This window comes from Dama dama, chromosome 18 (genome assembly GCF_033118175.1).
Source record: "Dama dama isolate Ldn47 chromosome 18, ASM3311817v1, whole genome shotgun sequence".
NCBI lineage: Eukaryota > Metazoa > Chordata > Mammalia > Artiodactyla > Cervidae > Dama > Dama dama.
The window spans coordinates 54,068,291-54,088,533 of record NC_083698.1 but is presented as its reverse complement, the minus strand read 5'-3'; the positions used below and the strand labels follow the sequence as shown (position 1 = coordinate 54,088,533).

Below are 20,243 nucleotides of genomic sequence, written 5' to 3'. Positions count from 1 at the left end.
TGCATATATTTTAAATGTTTTTCCCGCATTTTAAACACTATTAGTTTTACCTCTTTGTTGTGCTTGTGTGCTTATTTGCTCAGTCATGTCCAACTCTTTGTGACCTCATGGAGTGTAGCCCAGAACAATCCTCTGTCCATGGAATTTTCTAGGCAAGAATACTTAAGTGGATAGCCATTTCCTACTCCAGGGGATCTTCCCAACTCAGGGATTGAACCCAGGTCTTCTGCATTGCAGGCAGATTCTTTATCTTCTGAGCCACCTGGGAAGTCTTTCCTCCTAGTTAGTGAAGTCGCTCAATTGTGTCCGACTACTCGCGACCCCATGGACTGTAGCCTACCAGGCTCCTCTGTCCATGGGATTTTCCAGGCAAGAGTACTGGAGTGGGCTGCCATTTCCTTCTCCAGAGGATCCTCCCGACCCAGGGATCGAACGTGGGTCTCCTGCATTGTAGGCAGACACCTTACTGTCTGAGCCACCAGGGAAGTCCTGACCTCAAATACATGTTTTAAAATAGCATATACCATTCTTTTGATTGGATGTTATATTTTATGTAACCACCTCCTTTAAAGTCCCAGGAACTAATATTTCTAGGACTTTAAATTTTTGCCTGTTGCTTCTCTATACACACATATTACATTTTGAATTATTATTTTCTTATACATTTCCAGTAATGAGTTATGGCTCAAAGGACATGACCATTTTTAAGATTTTGGATCTATTCTGCCAAATTGCATTTCAAAAAGGTTATGCTTGGGATTTGGGGGAGAACGGATACATGTTTATGTATGGTTGAGTCTCTTCTCTGTTCAGCTGAAAGTATCACAACATTCTTAATCAGCTATACCCCAATACAAAATAAAAAGTTTAAATAAATAAAATTACAAACAAAAAGTTATCCTAATTTAGTGCCACTAGCTATATCATTGAGGACAACTTGTCACCATAGTCTTCCCAGAACTGGGTGCTATTATTTTATACATATAACTAATTTCATAAGCAATAAATGTTACTTCATTGTTTCCATGTGTTTTTCCATGTGTTTCCATGTGTTTTAAAACACGTGTTTTCCATGTGTTTTAGTAGTTCAGTTAACTATTTTACCATATGTTTATGGTTCATCTTTTGTAAATTATCTATTTATTTGCCTGTTGGCATATTTTCTCCCCTCCTTTCTAATACTTATACCTCTTAACAGTCTGAATACTTTTTAAAATCAATTTAGATGAATTCTTTACAAGGATATTAACACTGTCACATTTGGTGCAAAATTTTTTTAGTCTGTTTGCTCTTACATCTTGGCTATATTTTTCTTTGACTTATGTAAGTTTTGAAATTTAATGCCAACTTATAAATTCTTAAGCTCAGGCATTTGCCTGACCAAGGAGGAAAAAAAAAAAAAAGAGGGGAAAGTTATCTGAAGTTGGTAAACATTTAGTTATATTTGTTCTTATCTTCAGACCCAGTCATCAAGATCAATTGCTTTAAGTAGATCAAAGGTCACAGATTCCCCTCACTTCCTCATTGACAAAGAAGGATTCCAAGGGAGATGAAGTGGGATCAACTCTAGGGTAGAAAACTTAATCCCAATGAAGGGGTTTCTTCTTTTTCTGGTTTTGGAACAAAGATTTGGATAAGTTGTGGGTGGTGAGGCAAGAGGTTGAGGTATAGTGAGGGAATGAACAATGGATGTGCCAGGAGACCCTCTGCCAAATTTCGTTTCAGGCTTGAAGTTCTAATGCTCACCATTTTTTACCTTTTTTTAAAAAAAACAAACAAAACTAATTATTTGTTAATAACCTAATTTTCTCCCTCTTGAAGGGAAATAACATTGGACTGTTGACTATTGTTCCCAAGTCAGTCACACTAAGACCTGAGTGTTTTTTTGGGATGAGAAAATTCATGTTATTGACAAAAAAGGAACTTGTGAACTGTTGATGTGTGCAGTGTTCTTTTCAGACATGCCTAAAAATTTTATCTATTGCCTGCTTCACGCTGCTACTAAAAAACAAGGAGGACCAGCCCCTTAAAAATAACTGCAAATGACTTAATGGACAGGATTAAGTCATGATTGGAATTAAAATGTTTGTATTACTGCCAATCACTTCTCCCAGAGGAGTTTTATATAGGTCCAAACTCCCCTTTACTCCCTATAACCTGTCGCACCCATGCTTTTGAAGTAGAAATCTTCTGGCAAGCTCTATATGTGCTTCTTAAAGAGTTCCAAATCCAGGTCTGTTTTGAATTTGGAAGGAAAAAAACAAGAGTGAAGCCGGAGTGGTGAACATTGTAGAAATCGTTTTTTAAAAAATCTCTTAAAATATGCATATAGTTGCTTAAACCACTGTGAAAAATAGGGATGTCCTGCAGCCATTATTTCACTCCACAGAAGGCATTATTTCCAAGTTATTTCTTCATTTTTGCTTTTATATCTAGATTTAGAAAAAATCTTAAATTGCTAATTTTTGATGGTCTTTAAATTTTAGGCATTTCTGATTGACATCCCTATATGAGAGAATTTGTTGTTCTCCACATACACATCACGGCCTATTAGCTCAGTTGGTTCGAGCGTGGTGCTAACAATGGCAAGCTTTGACCCCTCTGCGGGTCAGGGGAACTTTTCCTTCTTACCACTCAAGGTGGTTACACGTTTGCTGCTGCTGCTACGTTGCTTCAGTCGTGTCCAACTCTGTGCGACTCCGTAGACGGCAGCCCACCAGGCTCCCCCATCCCTGGGATTCTCCAGGGAAAAACACTGGAGTGGGCTGCCATTTCCTTCTCCAATGCATGAAAGTGAAAAGTGAAAGTGAAGTCGCTCAGTCTTGTCTGACTCTTTGCGACCCCATGGACTGCAGTCTACCAGGCTCCTCCATCCATGGGATTTTCCAGGCAAGAGGACTGGAGTGGGGTGCCATTGCCTTCTCTGGGTCACACGTTTAGGTTTCCCTGATAGCTCAGTTGGTAAAGAATCCTCCTGCAATGCAGGAGACCTTGATTTGATTCCTGGGTAGAGAAGATCTACTGGAGAAGGGATAGGCTACGCACCCCAGTATTCTTGGGCTTCCCTTGTGGCTCAGCTAGTAAAGAATCAGCCTGCAATGCAGGAAGAATCTGCCTGCAATGTGGGAGACCTGGGTTTGATCCCTGGGTTGGGAAGATCCCCTGGAGAGGGGAAAGGCTACCCACTTCAGTATTCTGGCCTGGAGAATTCCATGGACTGTATAGTCCATGGGGTTGCAGAGTCAGAGACGACTGAACAACTTTTGCTCACTTTCACCACATACACATGTCTTCCTTACCTTCATCTTTCCAAAATAACTTGGAGTTAAATACTTTACATTTCCAAGACTATGTAAAATGTAGAGCTGACCCCATGGTATACTATAATTACATTTACTTATTTAAACATTTTTCTTTTTTCTCTGAAGTTTTTTCCTTTCCCTTTGACTTGCATAGATTTCTAGGTACTTCTCTCATCCATCCCTCAACTGTCTTATAAAAGTTTCATCTCCTGTCAGTAGTTTAAACACATCAAGCATTTCATCAGCCTCATCTTCTTGGGACTTCCCACTCAGCTGACGATGGCATTTATTATGGCTGTTCAGTGTCCTCACTTACAGGTTTTTGGCTTCTTCACTGGTTGTGAATGATGGCCGGGCCGGGGTGGGGGGCGCGGTAAACTGGATAAGTGAGATGGTACTTGTGTTCAGAATGTCGGGGATTTTCTAGTATTCCATACAAATAGAGGATCTAAAGTGCCTTCTCTGGGATGAAGTATCTTCAGTAGGTGACATACTTAAGTGTTAGTGCCTATTACTCTAATGTTGTCTTCTCTCTCCTTTATAGATATCAACTTCCTTACACACTATTCTGTAAAATACTTAATTAGTGGAGTAATATTTTCTCAAATTTTAGGTAAAGTAGCAATATTTTCTCCCCACATAGCAAAAAATAACGGCATGGATATTCAACCTTGGAAGAATATTGCTGGTGGCATTAAAATTGTTACAATTACATCTGAGAAATAATTTGCCAATATGCAAGATAGCAACAAAAATCATCCTTCCCTTGGCTTTGCAATTTTAGTCTAGGATTCCATGTTAAGGAATTAATCTAAAACATGGAAAAAGCTGTATGTCCCAATGGTATTATTTGCATTGGTGAAAAACTGGAAATAATATCATGCCCATTAACAGGGGAATGGCTAAGTAAATGGTGGGAATATATACTTTGCTTTTTATGTACATGTAAAAATATGAAAATACTTACTGTACTGTAACATTAAACAACAACCAAAAACTGAGTAGTCTGCCCAGTACCCTGTTCTTAACAACTATGTAAAACATAGATGTTGAAAACTGAAACCATCTACTCCATACAGTTTACATGAAGATGACCTCCATATTCCAACATTTGCTGGTATAACTTTACTCTTCCAGGAGCCTTTTTGCCGGGTAAATAACTTTATTTTTATGATGTAATTTTTCAACAGACTCATCAAGTTGTCAATAGAAAGTATCAACTAACAGTTATGTCCTAAGACTCTCTGAACCCTGCTGTTTCTTACCAATCCTCAATAATTATATCATGAACTGTACTCAGTCTTAAGCCCTGCTTCTTCAAAGATCTACCTTAAACAAAACTCTGGAATTTCAGTAAAATCTGATATTGCCCTTGCCCCTCTGAGATACTGCCAAAGCTCTGTTGAAGTGATGTTCTCTGTTATGTCAGTTGGCAGTGAACTCAGCCCTGTATTATTAATTACGTTGGGATACTTGGGGAACCAGCACTTAACAATGTAGGAAAAGTGTGCAATATATGCACAGAGAAAAGACAAAAGGAATATGTAAAAATAATAGTTACATAAGGGGACTGTCAAATTTTCAAGTTTTTTTTAAATGGTATTATGTAATGAGGACAAGGTTTATTTCAGTTAATAACTAAGAATTCATTCTGGTAGAGCTATCTTTTAATGTGTAAAGATCAAATAAGGGCAAAGCTGTGTAACTTATTTTCTTTGTTGTATTTTGTAGAACAATCAATATCAATCCAGAGAGAAGACTACTAAGGTAGAGAAAGAAGCTATTCATATTGTAATTAGGCTTGTAGAATCGAAACACTTGTGGATTCAGTGGTGATGAAAATGTTCCCCAAATGCTCTAAAATCACTTAATGTTGAGAAATAATCAGGAAGACATTGACAATGACCTTTAAGTGAGTTCTGGTACTTAATTTAGCCAGTGGTTTGCTTAGCACTGAGTGACCTAAATGTTGTAAATCTAACACAATATATAGATGCAGCTCACAAAATTAAAAGTCAGGCTTTATTAGCAAATTTGGTAGTCAATGGACTTTGCAGTGTTAAATATATTTCCTATCATTTTACGAACATCAGGGAGAAAGCAGGCATGCAGACAGTTTGTGCAGCTGGCAAAAGCAGCACTCAACTGTTCCTTTTGTACATTTGGCAATTATTTACACAGCTTCTGTTCAAGTAAGGATGTGCTTATGACAGGAATAAAGACAGAAATACCAAGATTAATCAGGTAATTTTATTTAATATTTACCACTCAGCAGCAACCAACATGAACATCTGGGCTAATAGAATCTCTTGAAATGTTCTGCTATATAGCTGCTTCAGAAATACACGCACATGATCGACTGTTCATTGCCCCAATTTTTTTTTTTTAAAAATGGATTCAAGAGCAAATAACACTGATTTACACTGTGCCCAAGCACTAGTCAAGAAATCTATTAAATTACAGAAGAAAAGGAAATCAAAGCTTTGTTATCTTAAGCATGTCACCTTATTTAAATGGAGGGAAGGCTTTACTTCTTTAAAGCAACAGAAATATGTATCTTCCTATATATATAGATATATATATACTTAAGGATGTGATTACAAACACAAAGTGTTATCATCAAAAGCAAAAGCTAGTTCAAGAAATTTTCAACTGAAAAACTTGCAAGATACAAAGCTAAAATTCATGTTCCTTTTCTCTATTAAGAATACTTTCACTAAACATAAATATTTTAACATATATTAATTTTTCTGACATTCAAAACTGTAGTCAATATGGCAGAATTATTGTTAAAAGCACATATGTACAAATATTCTTTTTCCATACATAAAGTATTTGGCATAATTATAACAATCATACTGCATCCACAACAGTTTGCTTTTATTTTTAATTTTTTTACACGTAATGGTATCTCTTATTAAAATTAACCAGTTATGTACAAAAATACTTGAACATTTATTATAGAAAACCTCTATAACCAGTCTCAACAGCATATACCTGCTGAATGGTTTCGAAGGGAATATAAAAAAGTGGTCACTGCCTTCTGGGTAAGCTATCAACAAAAACACACACAGTTAAACTAAAATGAGCTTCCCAACAAAAGAGGGAAAATATTCAACAGTATGATTTAAAATACAGTTCATATCTATTGTCAGTTGAGTGTTATAAACAGCCAGTAAAGAAAACAAGATATAAAATACATTACTACATACAAGGTGCTTTTCTCTTTTCACACTCCTACGACTGTGGCATTAACATCCCTATCTAGATCTAAGATGCTATGTTGTAATGTTCAAGCTAGCGCAGTCTATAGCCATCCTCCTTCAACAAAAGGACAACAGGATTAGTTCAGCAGACAAGCCCCACTGGTAACAATGGAGTTGTGAGGAATTTCTTATTTTGTGCAGGACTGAAAGTTAATGCCCTTGCCTTTTAAAAGTCCTCTTGCCATTTAATCATGCTAATATATTTTCTCTACTTTTTTTCTTCATTTACTGTATCGATTTAATACTGTCCTGTATTGATTCCTGAATTCTTGTTAATGGGACACATTAATTTGTGCCTACTTAATACATGAACATCTCTTCTTCAATGACAAATTGGGTAGCAGAAATTATCTAAGGAAGCACAAGATTCAAGTAAACATTTCTCCTGGGGTCTTTTGCTTCATCAACCTGACGGGAACTCTGGAAGTAAATTGCACCTTGAAAAGAAATACAGTAGATACCATGGTGTCAGGGTACTAAACGGTTTACCACCCAAATGGTATAGTAGCTTCTGAAGAATGCAGACAGCAGTCAAGGTCAAAAGCAACCTTCAAGAAGTATGTTTCAAGAACAAAACCACTTCCAGTCCCAATCTTTGCAACTCCTTTAGTGTATATCTCATTAGCCTGCTTTAACTTTTAACTATGACGACGTGCATTCATTTGTCTGTTGATAGAAAGAGTCAGAAACCTCACCTTATTTACAGAAGTCTTCTAAAGTAAGGACCACTGCCTTAGGATGTGCACTGACTTAATAAGCTTTCATGAAGTATCAAGTATTCAGTAAAAAAGTATACAACATTATCACGCTTCGTATGGTTCGACAATATTTTACTGGTTGAGATTATGTAAAAAAAAAAAGTGAACATAAAAAGATACAAAAGAAGGCTTTATCACTATTTATCACTTTCAAACGAGAAACAGTGTCATGAAATTCAGCCATACTTGGGACATCTGGCGTTGGGGATCAGTAACTTTTAATATTGTGCAACATATTCTATTAAGCGAGTTTAAATTCCATTCATCTAAAGACAAATCTGAGTTAAGTTATTAAAGTGCCTACACTAAAGATGTCTTCTCAGCATACCTCTTGATGTCTTGTAAACGGCAAAGAATGCGTCGCAGGGAAGTAGAAAAGGGACTTATAACTGGGAGACTTTCCGGGGCAGGGGCCTGGGCCGCGGGCCTGGGTCCGTCCTCCTGGTCCCGTTCTCCAGGTGGCCCGAGCGCGCCGCCAGGGGCTTGGGGGGCAAGGCGGGCGGCTCGGCGGTGACGGGGATGGAGAGGCTGTGAGGCAGCGGCACGGGGCGCCGCAGAGTCCGCTCGTACACGCTGTAGGGCGGCGGCGTCTTGCTCTCCTTGCGCACCGGCTCCTCCGACCCCAGCGGCGCCGCGGACGGCTCGTTCACCTGATTCTCAAAGCCTGAGGTCTCCGACGTGCTACACCGGCTGAGGGACGAAATCCCGCTGCTGTAGCTGCCCGACAGCACCGGGGAGTTTGAGATGAGTCCTGGGGAGTGGTACTCCACGGGGGACGGGGTGAAGGACTGCACGGAGCCCTGTGCGGAGGGGAAACGGCAGAGCGTTCAGCCTCAGGGTGATGAGCTCTGCTGCGTCCCCCATCAAACCCAGAGGCTGAAGCCCTTCTCTCCCCCACCCCTGGGGAAGGCATGGCAGGCCCTGCCCTGGAGACCTCTGGGCTCTTGCCGGGCTCAAAAGCTGAAGGTTGGCAGCCCTCAGGCTATGTAGCCTGAGAGACCAGATGTTTCATCTGCAGTGTTTTTAAAAGCCTCGGTTGTTAATTCTGTAAAATAGGACGGTTTCCCACCAACTGTGCATTTCTTTAAGCACTGGAAAGTTCTAGCAACACGACTCACTATCTCTTTCGGTAAAGAATCTCTTGTTGCTGAGCAGGGGCTGGCCCTTTGGATGGGGCCTGAATCCGTCCGTTTCCCACCATCACCACCACATCACACAGACGCCTCATTGTTAACTGTCTATTCCCACTGGCAGCAAGATCTGCACTTCCCTTTGGGCTTCCCTGCTGGCTCAGAGGGTAAAGAATCTGCCTGCATTGCAGGAGACCTGGGCTCCATCCCCGGGTGGGCAAGGTCCCCTGGAGAAGGAAGAGGCAACCCACTCCAGTACTCTTGCCTGGGAAATCCCATGGACAGCGGAGCCTGGCCGGTTACAGTCCGTGGGGTCACAGAGTCGGACACGACTGAGTCACACACACACACTCTCCCTCTCTCTCTCCCCCTCTTTCTCCTTCTCTCCTAACAGCGCTCTGTGAAAAGAGGATTCTACTGGGAAATACTGCATCCTATGTACTCCTTGAGTCCATTCAAAGCCTATTAGCTCATTAAAGTCTGACAATAAAGGAACCTCAATGACTTTGTTCAGTCCAGTGTTTGCTAAACTTATTTCACCACAGACCTTTTTTTTATACCTCCTCATTTATCACATAATGGCCTATAAAACCAAGAAATGTTATCCTACACTAACTTTACCTCGGTCTCTCTTTTTAAACATGAGAATGCTGGTAGACACAAATCCTTTCACTTATCAGGAGCCCAAGATCAAGAATGGCCAATTAAAAGATCCAAATTCACTGGTGTTTCTTGTTAAAAGTTCGACCCCAAGTGCAAAATAGGGCAGGTAAGCTGAGTCTTCTTCACAGGGTTAATTCCCTCATTTAATTGCTGAAAAAAACTCTTAAGGAGTTTTCTGCATTCTAAGCACAGCAAGAGAAGGGGATGACAGAGGATGAGATGGTTGGATGGCATCACTGACTCGATGCACATGAGTTTGAGCAAGCTCTGGGAGCTGAAGATGGACAGGGAAGCCTGGAGTGCTGCAGTCCATGGGGTTGCAGAGTCGGCCACAACTGAGTGACTGAACTGAACTGAAGCACAGCAAAGCTAGTAACTTGTGGCACTACGCCCTCTAATGTCACCCGGAGTTACAACACCATGTTTCATCTTTTCAAAGCCTGATTTGTAGATACTGCTACAAGGCTACCTGTGGCCAGCAAGAACACAGGCAGGTCTGTGGAAAGAAGAGTATACACCACTTTGCTAATTGGTGGCTACTTGAATATTTTCAACTCTTTGACTCTATTATTAGGAATTATTCTTTTTAAATTTTATCTGATTACTAATTTGCACAATCAAGTTAAAAAATGCATATGTGAATCCCATAGCAACATGTGGGGTTCTTTGCGAGTAAGGGGAAATGTAATGATGAGGAAACACCGTGTTGCTTTGTTTCCAACACATTAAGATAACAGTCTATGGCTCCCGGGGTGAATGCAGTCCCATGCACTTTACGATTAACAGCTGCATGGCAGTATGACAACCAAACCAGCAGATACTTTGCACCCACTAGCAAATTTTGACATCAGAAATGTCAGCAATGCAAATCATGCTTTTTTTTTTTTTTTGGCAATTTTCTCCACTGCAGGGGTGGGGTGGGGGAGGGGGAGGTTTCCTTCCAGATTCTCAATTTCTACCAGCAACAATCCTGAGTACCACAGATGCACAGGATCACAATCTGCCCTTAGGTGCTTGCAGAAGCTAGTTTCTGTTTTTCTTTTACATTAGTTTGAAATATCTCATCAACAAAAAGGACACAGAGTATGTGAATCCTAAGTCATTCAGGAACAAATCATTCTTTCCACAGTCACTTCATCTTTAAGCCTCTGGTGTAGCAGCTCTGAACACCTACCTCTGAATGCACCAACAATCCTTGCAGCCAGTCTGATTCAATTTGGATAGAGACTAATTATTATTCTTTACCTTCAGGAGGAATTTTGTATGTTTAGAGATGTTAAATAGTCTATGTCTTCATATTAAATCAAATGTCTGACCTTTAAAGCTTTCCAGTTTGTTTCCCAGAGATTTTAAATTCATTTTACTGTCTTGTTTTTCATGATCAAGTATGTACCTCTAATGTAAATAGAAGCCTTGGTATAATATGTTAAAAGAGAAAAAGTTGGGTTTGGCATTTTCAAAATGAGTGAGACTGATGAAAAAGGCACTTGAGAATATTTAGTAGATCTTGGTTATTTTTCAGCATTATCCTTTAGTTTAAGGCACATCAAAAACAAACACTTAAGTTGAAAATATCCTAGAAGATACCTAGGGACCATTTCTTTCTAATTCAGTGTATATACTCACTCTAGTTTATACATTCTCATTGCCACCATTTGGAGAAAAAGGCTAATAATCTGAAACCAAACGGCAGACTCCCCAAAGGGAAAGTCTAATGTTGTTTTCTTACCCATCTTCCTCTCCCCCTTCTATGTTCTCTGCCTGGTCTTTGTAGATGAAAGCACCTTATTGATGTAACAGGGGAAAAAGTAGCAAGGGGCCAATTTCTAGCTCCCATCTAAACAAGAGCCTGTACCTTCAGTGGAGATCGCCCAGCGGGCGAGGGGGATACTGACGCTGTGTGCCTTGCTGGTGAAGCTGTGAAGAGAGAGAGAGATCATTTCAGTTCAGAAAACCAGACAGCTGACTACCTGAAAAAGCCCTCTGTGTGTACAAACCCATACAAGGATCTAGGCAAGGTGGGTGCGTGGGTGGAAAGACTGAATGGTGCCCACCCAAAATGGATTCCCCACAAAGGATGGCAGCTCCAAGACATGGGGTGATCAGTGAAAAGTCACCAGAGCACACATGATGCTTTAACCAAGTGACTGGTCCAGCGTCCTTTCCACTTCCTCAAAGCCCAGATGCTTCTCTGCCCCTTGGTCCCTTTCAAAAGGTGCTTTTACGCGTGAGGTGCCAGGGAGCAGACTTTGGGCTGAGCAGGAATGGAAAGACCCAGGTCACCCAGACAGCTTAGAATAGGTCCCTGGGAATGTACCTTCAGTGGAGACATCAGTCTCCTCTTTCACCACCCCTCGCCACCCCCCCCCCCCCCATGCAATATTCCTGAAATTGACAGAAACCCCTTGGCTACATCCATATAAAAGGTAAGAAGTTTTCCATTTTTCTCCCTAATGTCTGTACTTGGGTTAGGAGATCATCATTAAGATGAGAAGAACCCTCTCTGTTTCTCCCAGCAGATTTTCAAGCCGTACACCTGGGACACAGCCAGTGTGATGACCCTGCTCCGTGTGTGCCCTCGTGGACCAAATCCAGCTCTAAAGCGTAAGCACACATACGACAGCCAGCCGTGACTGTCAGCACGGGAGTATAAGCCAGATTTCCCAGGTCTGCCTACAGCGTTTTCAGTGGGCTCGGGGTTTGCTGCTCTGCGATGAGCTGCCATGCTCCCAGCTGTCACAGTGGGGTTTGCAGCTCATAAGAAAACCACAGAAAGGCCGAAGGAAGAGAGACGGTTACAGATCCCACCAGCAGTGAGCACACAGGATGACAGGAGGACAGACCATGACAGCAGTGAGTGCAGAAGGGGAGGCAGCGCTGCCAAGGTAACTGGGGAGAGGTACGGTCACCTGCGTGCTCTGGGCCTAAGGCACTAGGGAGAGTGGCCGGTCCCCCCGCCGTGGGGTCATGCAGATCCATCTTGCATGCCAGGGCATGCTGTCAGCACGTGCCATGTTCCATTGCCACTGTTAGTTCTCAGTCGTGGGTGTCGAGTATAGAATAAGAGCATGGACGTCTAGGGAAGCACCTCTTGATTGGGAAATGGTATTTTTATTGTCTGGGACCCTCTTCCTCTCAACTTAGGCATTCCCTGACACCACCACTGTGGACCACCCAGCAGCCCCTGCACCCTCTGCATGTTTAGAGTAATGTTTCTCCGGAAAAGCCTTAAAATAGTTCTATCCCTGTCCTTGCCTACAAGGTAGAGTTAGCCTAGGAACCTAAATACCATGAATATTATTGTCCCTTTGAAAACACTTTTCAAGTTTCCAACTTTAGGGACACAACCAGGTTTAAACTGGAGGTTGCTGCAACGTACCAACATCATGAATAAAACACCAAGTACTGGTCGGTGAGTTTTAAACTTCTATGGTCACACTGACCTAGCAATGCAGATTATCAAGGAAGGCTACAGTTATTTCTTGCTCTGTTTGAAGATCTCGCATGTCTTTCCAAATCTACTGGCAACTTCTAGCTTTGGGAAGTACAAAACAAACTGGGTAGCACACAGTTTATTTTAAAAAGAGAGTCATTTTTCTTTCTTTGGTTAAAAAAAAAAAACTAGAAAGATGTTAAAATACAGCAAACGAAACAGGGTGGTCAATCCAGAAAAATCCATGAAAAACACAGGTGTCGTATTTTCTCATGCCTTTAGGCTAGTTGTATTTGTAAAGCTTCAAAACGACTCTAAATATAGGCAAAGTGCTGAAAAAGCTCTCCCCATCAAGAGGACACAGTTAGTAAAGTGCAACAGCCTCTCTCAAAAACTGCCCTCATATGCAGGTCACCCAGCAATGGCTTCTTCAGTGGCTCAAAATTTAGAAAGGTTTGGTAAAACACAGATTCTAGGGCTTTGGCTCAGAAATAGTAAAATTCTGATTCTTAAACCACGTCCCTAGGAGATGCAGTGCCTTGAATGAACCCTTTGAGAAAGATGACCCTGGAATACAGTCTTGGCTAAGCCATAGGGGCAAGGTACTGGTTGGTTGGTTCTCCACAAGCCTATCCAAATCACAGTCAATCCTACTCACGGACAACCTGAAATGGGGGCATCAGTCCTGCAGAAAGTGGCTGGAGTTCGCAGAGGCTGATAAGAATGAGGTGCTTCAAGCGAAGGATAGAGAAGATGTTAGTACTTTAGCAAGGTTAGGGTGCCCCCCCCCCCCCAATTCTGAGGATGGTACCTAGGAAAAGAACGTTCTACTCTTTAGGAGTGGTGCGCTTGTGGACTTAGTATAACAGGAGTTGAGGAAAAAGAGGGAACACTGCAGATGAATTCTGTAGCTACTACTAAGGTTTTTACCTTGGACACATCAAACGCTGACCTTTCTGAGGAATTCAGGTCGGAGTAGTCAATAAAAGTTATTTTTATAAAAATGATTGTTAAATGCTTCAAATACCCACCAGTCTGTGTGGGCCGTGGAGGGACTGGGGGAGAGATGAGCTTCCCACCATCTGCCATATTCTTGGCTTCCTTCCCACTGTCCAGGCTCCAGCTGCTAGGGGTGGGGTTCACAGCTGGAAGGGATTAACACAGCTAAAATCACATGGTGCACGTCACCCTGCGAACACTCAATCTTAGAAGTCAGAGTTATCCAGAATGAACACAGCAGCTGGATTAAAAATAATAATAAGGAAACTTCCTAAATGCGAACCCTTTATTTAATTGCCCACCTCACAATTATAGTTGACATTTCATTGGCTGATAGCATGTCTCTCTTTTTTCCCTCAAGCAGTCAGAACTACACATCTCGACAAAAGAGTGTAGAAACTTGAGATTTACAAATGTGTTTGGACACTGGATAACAGATGGAAGATGTAGTCACTCGACTATTTTAAAACTTGATTTTTAGCAGAATTTTCTGGACAAATAGCACCCTAAAAGGGGGAAGGCAGTGGACGCTAATATCTCCAATTCCTGGCAGAATTACTGGCAAGGAACAGCCACACCACACCATCCTGTTGGCCCTTGTTCCTCAAGTCAAAGGGCTATAGTGGAGAATGTCCTAAAAAAATAATTTGGAATGCTGACAGTATCATTCCTTTTTTGTAATCTATCTGCTGCACACTTCAGTAAGATGCAGAAATATGGAACAACCCTGTTAGGAACAAGGGCAAGACATACAAGGTTATAAATAGCTGCTCTGAGAGGAGGTTTACAAAATCAAGTCTTTAGAGAGTTCCAGTCTGTTGCTCGCTGAGCAGACCCTGCCACCTGGTGGACACAGCCAGAATTTCAACATTTTATGATTATATTACCACTTTAATTGGATGGAAACACCACTCGTAAAATACATTTCCTCTGGTCCTTTTAAAGGTAGCATTGTGCGTTTTCTTTGGTAAAAGAGGTGAGAAAACGACCACATTTCTAAGTTATCCAGACAAAGATCAATATTTGACTTGTAGCTATAAAGCAAAATGTGTGCTTTAAAATAATTTAGGCTACAGTCTTGCTGATTCCTATCTCCCGAGGAAAGTTTTAATGTATCGGTGTACTCAAATGACAATGCAGTCGAAATCTTAATGGGGACAATTAAAATGCACTTTACAGGGATATGTCATTAGTGACTGTTAATTTGCTGGCTTGGGGACTGCTCTGATTTTTGAGGCTGACTCTGGGAGGTGAAGGAGTGCCCTGCTGCCAGTCCCCACCCCTCTAGCTGAGGAAGTCACATTTAATCCACCCTTCTTCCTCTGCTGTGTTGCACAGACCAATGCTAATTGGCTATTAACTGCTATGCATATGCTGGTTTCTCATTTTTCACATGACCTTGAGGCAGGGCACACTCCATTATGCACTGGATTGCAAACTTTCAATATCATCTGAGTCACCCACAAGCAACAGATGAGCTGACTGAATGAGCTTGGTAAGGCAGACACAACATGGGACCAAGGATCCATCTGGGAAGGTGCTTACTGTCCTTGTGTTGAACAAGCAGCCTAATTGGCCACTTTGTTTCAGGTAGCCCTGGGATTGCCTCAGTGGCTCGCTGAATGACACCAAAAGTCATTAAACAGAGGCGTCCCTACCTTGCTCAGATTCTGCTGCTAAATCCTACAAGAAAACAGTTTGTGAAGAATGTATCAGAAATAACTGTCTTCCATCTATCCCCTAAAGAGCAGATCAGTCCTGATCATTAAAGGTCTGCACATCTGCCTTCCACAGGGATACAAGGGCGACTGGAGGAAATGAAGACAATACACTGTTACACATTCCATAACTGGAAGACGCTGGCTTCATACCCACCTTTCTCAGGCGCAGAAAGATTGGGGTCACTGCGTGGCAAAGCTCCATCTCCAATGTGATTAAACAGCAGCCTCTGGAAAGGCACAAGAAATCTATTTTTATGGTGCAAGATACTGACAGGTGAGATCTAGAAAACGAGGTGATTATTTTATTACTGAATGGTGTATGCTACTGCTCCATCGTGTCTGACTGTCTGTGACCCTCTGACCCACCAGGCTTTTCTGTTCATGGAATTTTCCAGGCAAGAAGGCTGGAGTGTGTTACCATTGCCTACTCTAGGGGGTCTTCCCAGCCCAGGGATCTAACCCACAGCTCTGTGTCTCCTGCATTGGCAGGCGGGTTCTTTACCACTAGTGACACCTGGGAAGCCCTTACCGAACCTTTTGTTTTAAAAAAATGTTTCATATGGCAAAATAAGCCATATAAAACATCACTGGCTTAATATTGTTGATGATTGGCTTATCATTATTGAATTATTGTTTAATAATGACTCAATTATATTTAAGGGAAAAAAAGGAGAAGACCCTTAGGTTTCAAACAGTGTTTCTAAATGGTGTTTTAAAAGTCTATACAGGATTTCAAATATCGGGTTGGCCAAAAAGTTCATTTGGGTTTTTCCATACCATCCTCAAATGAACTTTTTGGCCAACCGAATATAACTGGCAAGTAAATTTTTGTGACAAAATATGGAAAAAATAAACAGTAAGTAGCAGTTAAGCTACAGTGCTCTTTATAAATACAAATGCTAGACTGGCAATATAAAATGTAAGTAAGAAAGAAGAAATATTAGCTCAAAAAATCTCTAGTCAATGAACTTTACATTTTAAATCTTAGATTAGGTTAAAACATATGAAATGGTTAGTATGTTGCAATCTTTAACCCACAAAAATGCCAGTTTTACATAGTTCTACCTAATATATTAAACGAAAGGCACCAAGTCCTTAAAAGTAGATACACCAAAGGAATGTGTATTATGGAAATTTTGGCAACACACGCTGCTTCAAATTTTACCAAAAGCAGAAAACTCGGGAGGCTAATCTGGAAGTCTTTCAGAGTTCCCCACGCTGGTGACCTGCTCTCCAGGAGCAGAGGGAACAAACTGAAAGTCCTGGGCAACAAGTGACAAGGGGAAATTAAACCAGCCAGGTGGTTCAGGAAAATGCACTCGGCTACAGTTTCTGCAACGCGTCCGTGCTGTGCGGATGGGGTACCCTGGAACTTTTGGGAAGATCAGAATCAGCAAAGAAACCAATCCAGACAAATCCCCCTCATTCTCATCCATTTCCAGATGCAACTAGCCTTCTGCCAGGATGGTGTGGAAAAACAGAAAATGAGCTGGAGGATAAATAATGATTACTCTCTGCTCCTGAGTTATCCACAAATAACCGATAAAACTCAGGGCTCCATAGGAATCTGTACCTTTGAAACCCCGCCTCAAGGTGCTTAAAGGGCCCAGGGGTGAAAACGGTGGCCCTGCAGTCGCCGAGGCTGAGAGAGATCACTGCAAAGCCAAGTCCGAGCGGGTGGAGAGGGCTGCCGGGGAGGCCCCAGGGTTCAGCCACTCCCCCCTCAGCGCATTTAAGAGCAGCAGGGGGAAAAAGACACCCTCTTCACTCTTGGATACCTCGGTAAGCGATCCGTGGCAGCCAAGCCTCTCCTCAAGGAGGCGCTAGTGGCAAAGAACCCAATGCAGGAGGCATAAGAGATGCGGGTTCAAACCCTGGGTTGGGAGGATCCCCTGGAGGAGGGCATGGGAACCCACTCCAGTGTTCTCGCCTGGAGAATCCCACAGACAGAGGAGCCTGCTGGGCTGCTGTCCGTGGGGTCACAAAGAATCGGACATGACCGAAGCGACCTAACACGAAGTACAAGGAGCTCCTCCGAATTTCTGCAGACAGACACCCCCGCCCCTAACTCATTCACCCGTGACCTCTCTTAATGTTCAAGTGGCAGCAACAAAACAGTCAGATCAAAGTGGGTAAAATCATTTCCCAATTCCCTCGCAGCTCTACTGCTCGGGCAACCACCGGGCATCCATGTCAGATTCGACGGTCCACACAGAACTTCCTAACACCAGGCCCGGGGCCGGGGTGTGGACTTCACCCAGCTGGACTTGTCAGCACGGCCCATCTGTGGTCTCTGGCAGCTCCCGTGACTTTCTGCAGCCCTGGAAGTAGCATCCAGACTTCTCCTTGTTTCCTAGAATTTCCATCCCCCACACTCTACCTGAGAAGGTTCCACAGGTGTCGGATAGATGGCGCTGCATGGCCGCTCTCTCGGGGACAGGCAAGCGTTTTCTCTGGAATGTTTGTGTTTGTCGGACAACAAAGGAGAGGCTGGGAAGAGATGGGAAGAGAGGCTCCTCAGGGTGGTGGTGAGCTGGGACCATTTGGAGGAGAAAACCTGAGCCTGCGGGAGGCTAGAAGGTCCTCTGGGCACCCTCAGTCCACCCCACGCCTTGGCACTGACCTCTGGCACTCGAGGGAGCAGAACTTGTCACATTAGGCGAGGCGGAGTGAGTAGAACTCAAACTTGAGGTAGATGGACTTGGCTGGAAAACACAGGAACTGTTATCAGATAAGGCTTAGAGGCTGCAGACTACACTGACGCGTTTGAAACAAAATCACCATTTTTTTTTCAAAGTAGAAAAAGCCCATTAAGAATTATGGGAAAATCTCACTAACTCAGACCAATACGGATGCCTGTCTGAATTAATAAAAAAAAAAAAAAATCTGAGATTTTTGACACCTGCCAAAGGAATGCCTTTGTGTTCAATTCAGCTCCATACAGCCTATGACTAAAGACCAGTCAGCAGCGGCTCCCTGACTAAAGCACTAGCAGAAAGGCTCCCAGCCTCGGGCAGGTAAACAGCTGAGTGCTTCTAAAAGGCAGAGAACACGTCTGTGCCTTTTCTCCAATGTCGTACATTCAAAGTGTAAATTTGGCAACATGTGTTATGGCCCCTTTCCAAAGACAGAGGTGAGGAAAATTTCAGCTGAGTCTTACCGAGTGATTATCAATGTCCTATTAGTTGTATCTAAACACAAATTTTTGTTTCAAGAGTTACACTGACACTTAAATCCCTAAAAACCTCTGTTTTTCTTTAGTAAACAGTTTTTTATTATGGGAAATTTCCAACATATACCTAAGTAGAGGAATCTTAGAATGGGCCCCTAAACGGTATCTTCTTAAAAGAACAAAACACTTAGGAATGCTAAGAGGCAGCTGGTCGGTGGTGACAAGCTCCAGGACACCCAACTGAAGACCTGACTCAGAGGCAGAGCTCAAAGTTCCCCTCGTAGGGCCTGGCCGGGCTTGCCCACCGCTGGCTCAGGTCTTCCTAGAGTGGCCGGGGCAGCTTTGAGAGAATCAGCTTTGCAGACTCCAGGGCCCAATAAGGCAATACAGGTGTGTAAAGGTTTGTCCTTAGGTCAAGTTCTCGCTCGTAGGTCTGTTCCTAAGCATAGCAGAGTGAATGGAAACACTCATGATTGAGACAGAAAGGGAATAAACAGGACCAGACAGAAAGAAAACAGCTGATCAAGTACCTGCATGTTAAAGACTTCATCAGAGCTTTCTGATTGCCCTGTAATATTGCTTACTTCAGCAGACGCTTGTGAGGACAGTGAAGAGGAAGAGTACCGGTTGACAGCTGGGTAACTTAATGGGCTGTTTTCAGGGGAAAAGAAATGGTCGTTAACTTAGTCTCTACATTGCACTTCATCACATGCTGGCACGGTATAAAAACCAAAGGGAAAAAAAATATACACATCCCATTTTGTCGCCTCCCGTTTGCCTCAATGTGATCAAACGTCTGAGTTTATTTCTCATGCTCTTGCTGTTTTACCAGTGGCAGATGTCTGCAGCTGCCTCTAGGGTTACTTATTTCATTAAGAAACCGCATATTTGACAAATTGTGCCATAAAGAACGAGACAATCGTTCCGCATCATCTTGTGGGAATGCCAAATTGTCAGATAATGCAGAATATGACTTACCTGCGTCGAGGAATTACCCTGGTGCCATCTGGGCTCATGGAAGCAGGTGCTGAGTTTCTACACACACGAGGGCTTCCATTAGGAAAATGGACTGGACTGGCTTGTATACAAGCGGAGAATTCCTAAAGAGGTAGTAAAGAAAATATTTCAGAATTGTAACGGTAAGGGCTGAATCACTCGAGAGGTGCTGTGTTGTACTAGATGTGAATTCTGATGGTCATAAAACCTTTATATAGGCACTTAGGAATGTAAGTTATTAAGCCTTCCCTCATTTACTTTTTCATTTTCATGAAAGTTAAGTGTGGTAAGCCAAAGTTAATGCCATTTTAATATTTGAGGGCTCTCTGGTAAAATTTTGGTGCAGTTTGGCAGACAAACCAAAAGATGTCACTGTTGTATACTTCATGGTTCCTCTAACAAAAAGCAAATGGTAGAAGTCAGACTGCCCCCTGGCGGACCCTTTGTGTACATACCTGAATCCCCAAGCTGGACTTCATCACAAAGAACTGGTCAACCAGCTTCTTGTGAAGGGGTCTCATATCCTGAGGCACAAACTTCTCATGCACGGCCAAGCCAAATTCCAAAATCTGTGCCTTGAGAGTAATAGAAGGAAAAAATCCCCATCAGTGAGTACCGCCTTAAGTGCCTGCTGGGGATTCAAGCATGGTGCCCTGCATTTTGCATGCATTACTGTTAACCTCCCCATCCGACAAGACAGGAGCAATCCTTAGTTTACTGCGGAGAGCACTGAGGATCAGAAAATTCTGCATGTGCAGATGTAGCAAATGGACTGGTGGACACAGCTGGGGCAGGAAAGGGTG

At 42.5% G+C, this 20,243-nt stretch overlaps 1 protein-coding gene across 3 annotated transcripts in view; it reads right to left on the bottom strand.

Annotated features, from left to right (window-relative positions):
• Nucleotides 1-5,530: 5,530 nt before the first annotated feature.
• The window catches only part of DOCK4 (dedicator of cytokinesis 4), a 479,093-nt gene continuing 464,380 nt past the window's right edge, over nt 5,531-20,243 (bottom strand). For 2 of the 3 annotated variants that reach the window (XM_061165344.1, XM_061165347.1), the window contains 9 exons: nt 19,896-20,015; nt 19,423-19,544; nt 18,975-19,095; nt 17,896-17,977; nt 17,653-17,762; nt 15,427-15,499; nt 13,584-13,697; nt 10,975-11,036; nt 5,531-8,126 (listed from right to left, as the gene is read on the bottom strand). In XM_061165344.1, coding sequence (XP_061021327.1) covers nt 7,710-8,126; nt 10,975-11,036; nt 13,584-13,697; nt 15,427-15,499; nt 17,653-17,762; nt 17,896-17,977; nt 18,975-19,095; nt 19,423-19,544; nt 19,896-20,015 — 1,221 coding nt within the window. In that variant the 3' untranslated portion in view covers nt 5,531-7,709. The remainder of the gene's footprint in view (nt 8,127-10,974; nt 11,037-13,583; nt 13,698-15,426; nt 15,500-17,652; nt 17,763-17,895; nt 17,978-18,974; nt 19,096-19,422; nt 19,545-19,895; nt 20,016-20,243) is intronic. The other variant, XM_061165346.1, reaches the window with a different exon arrangement.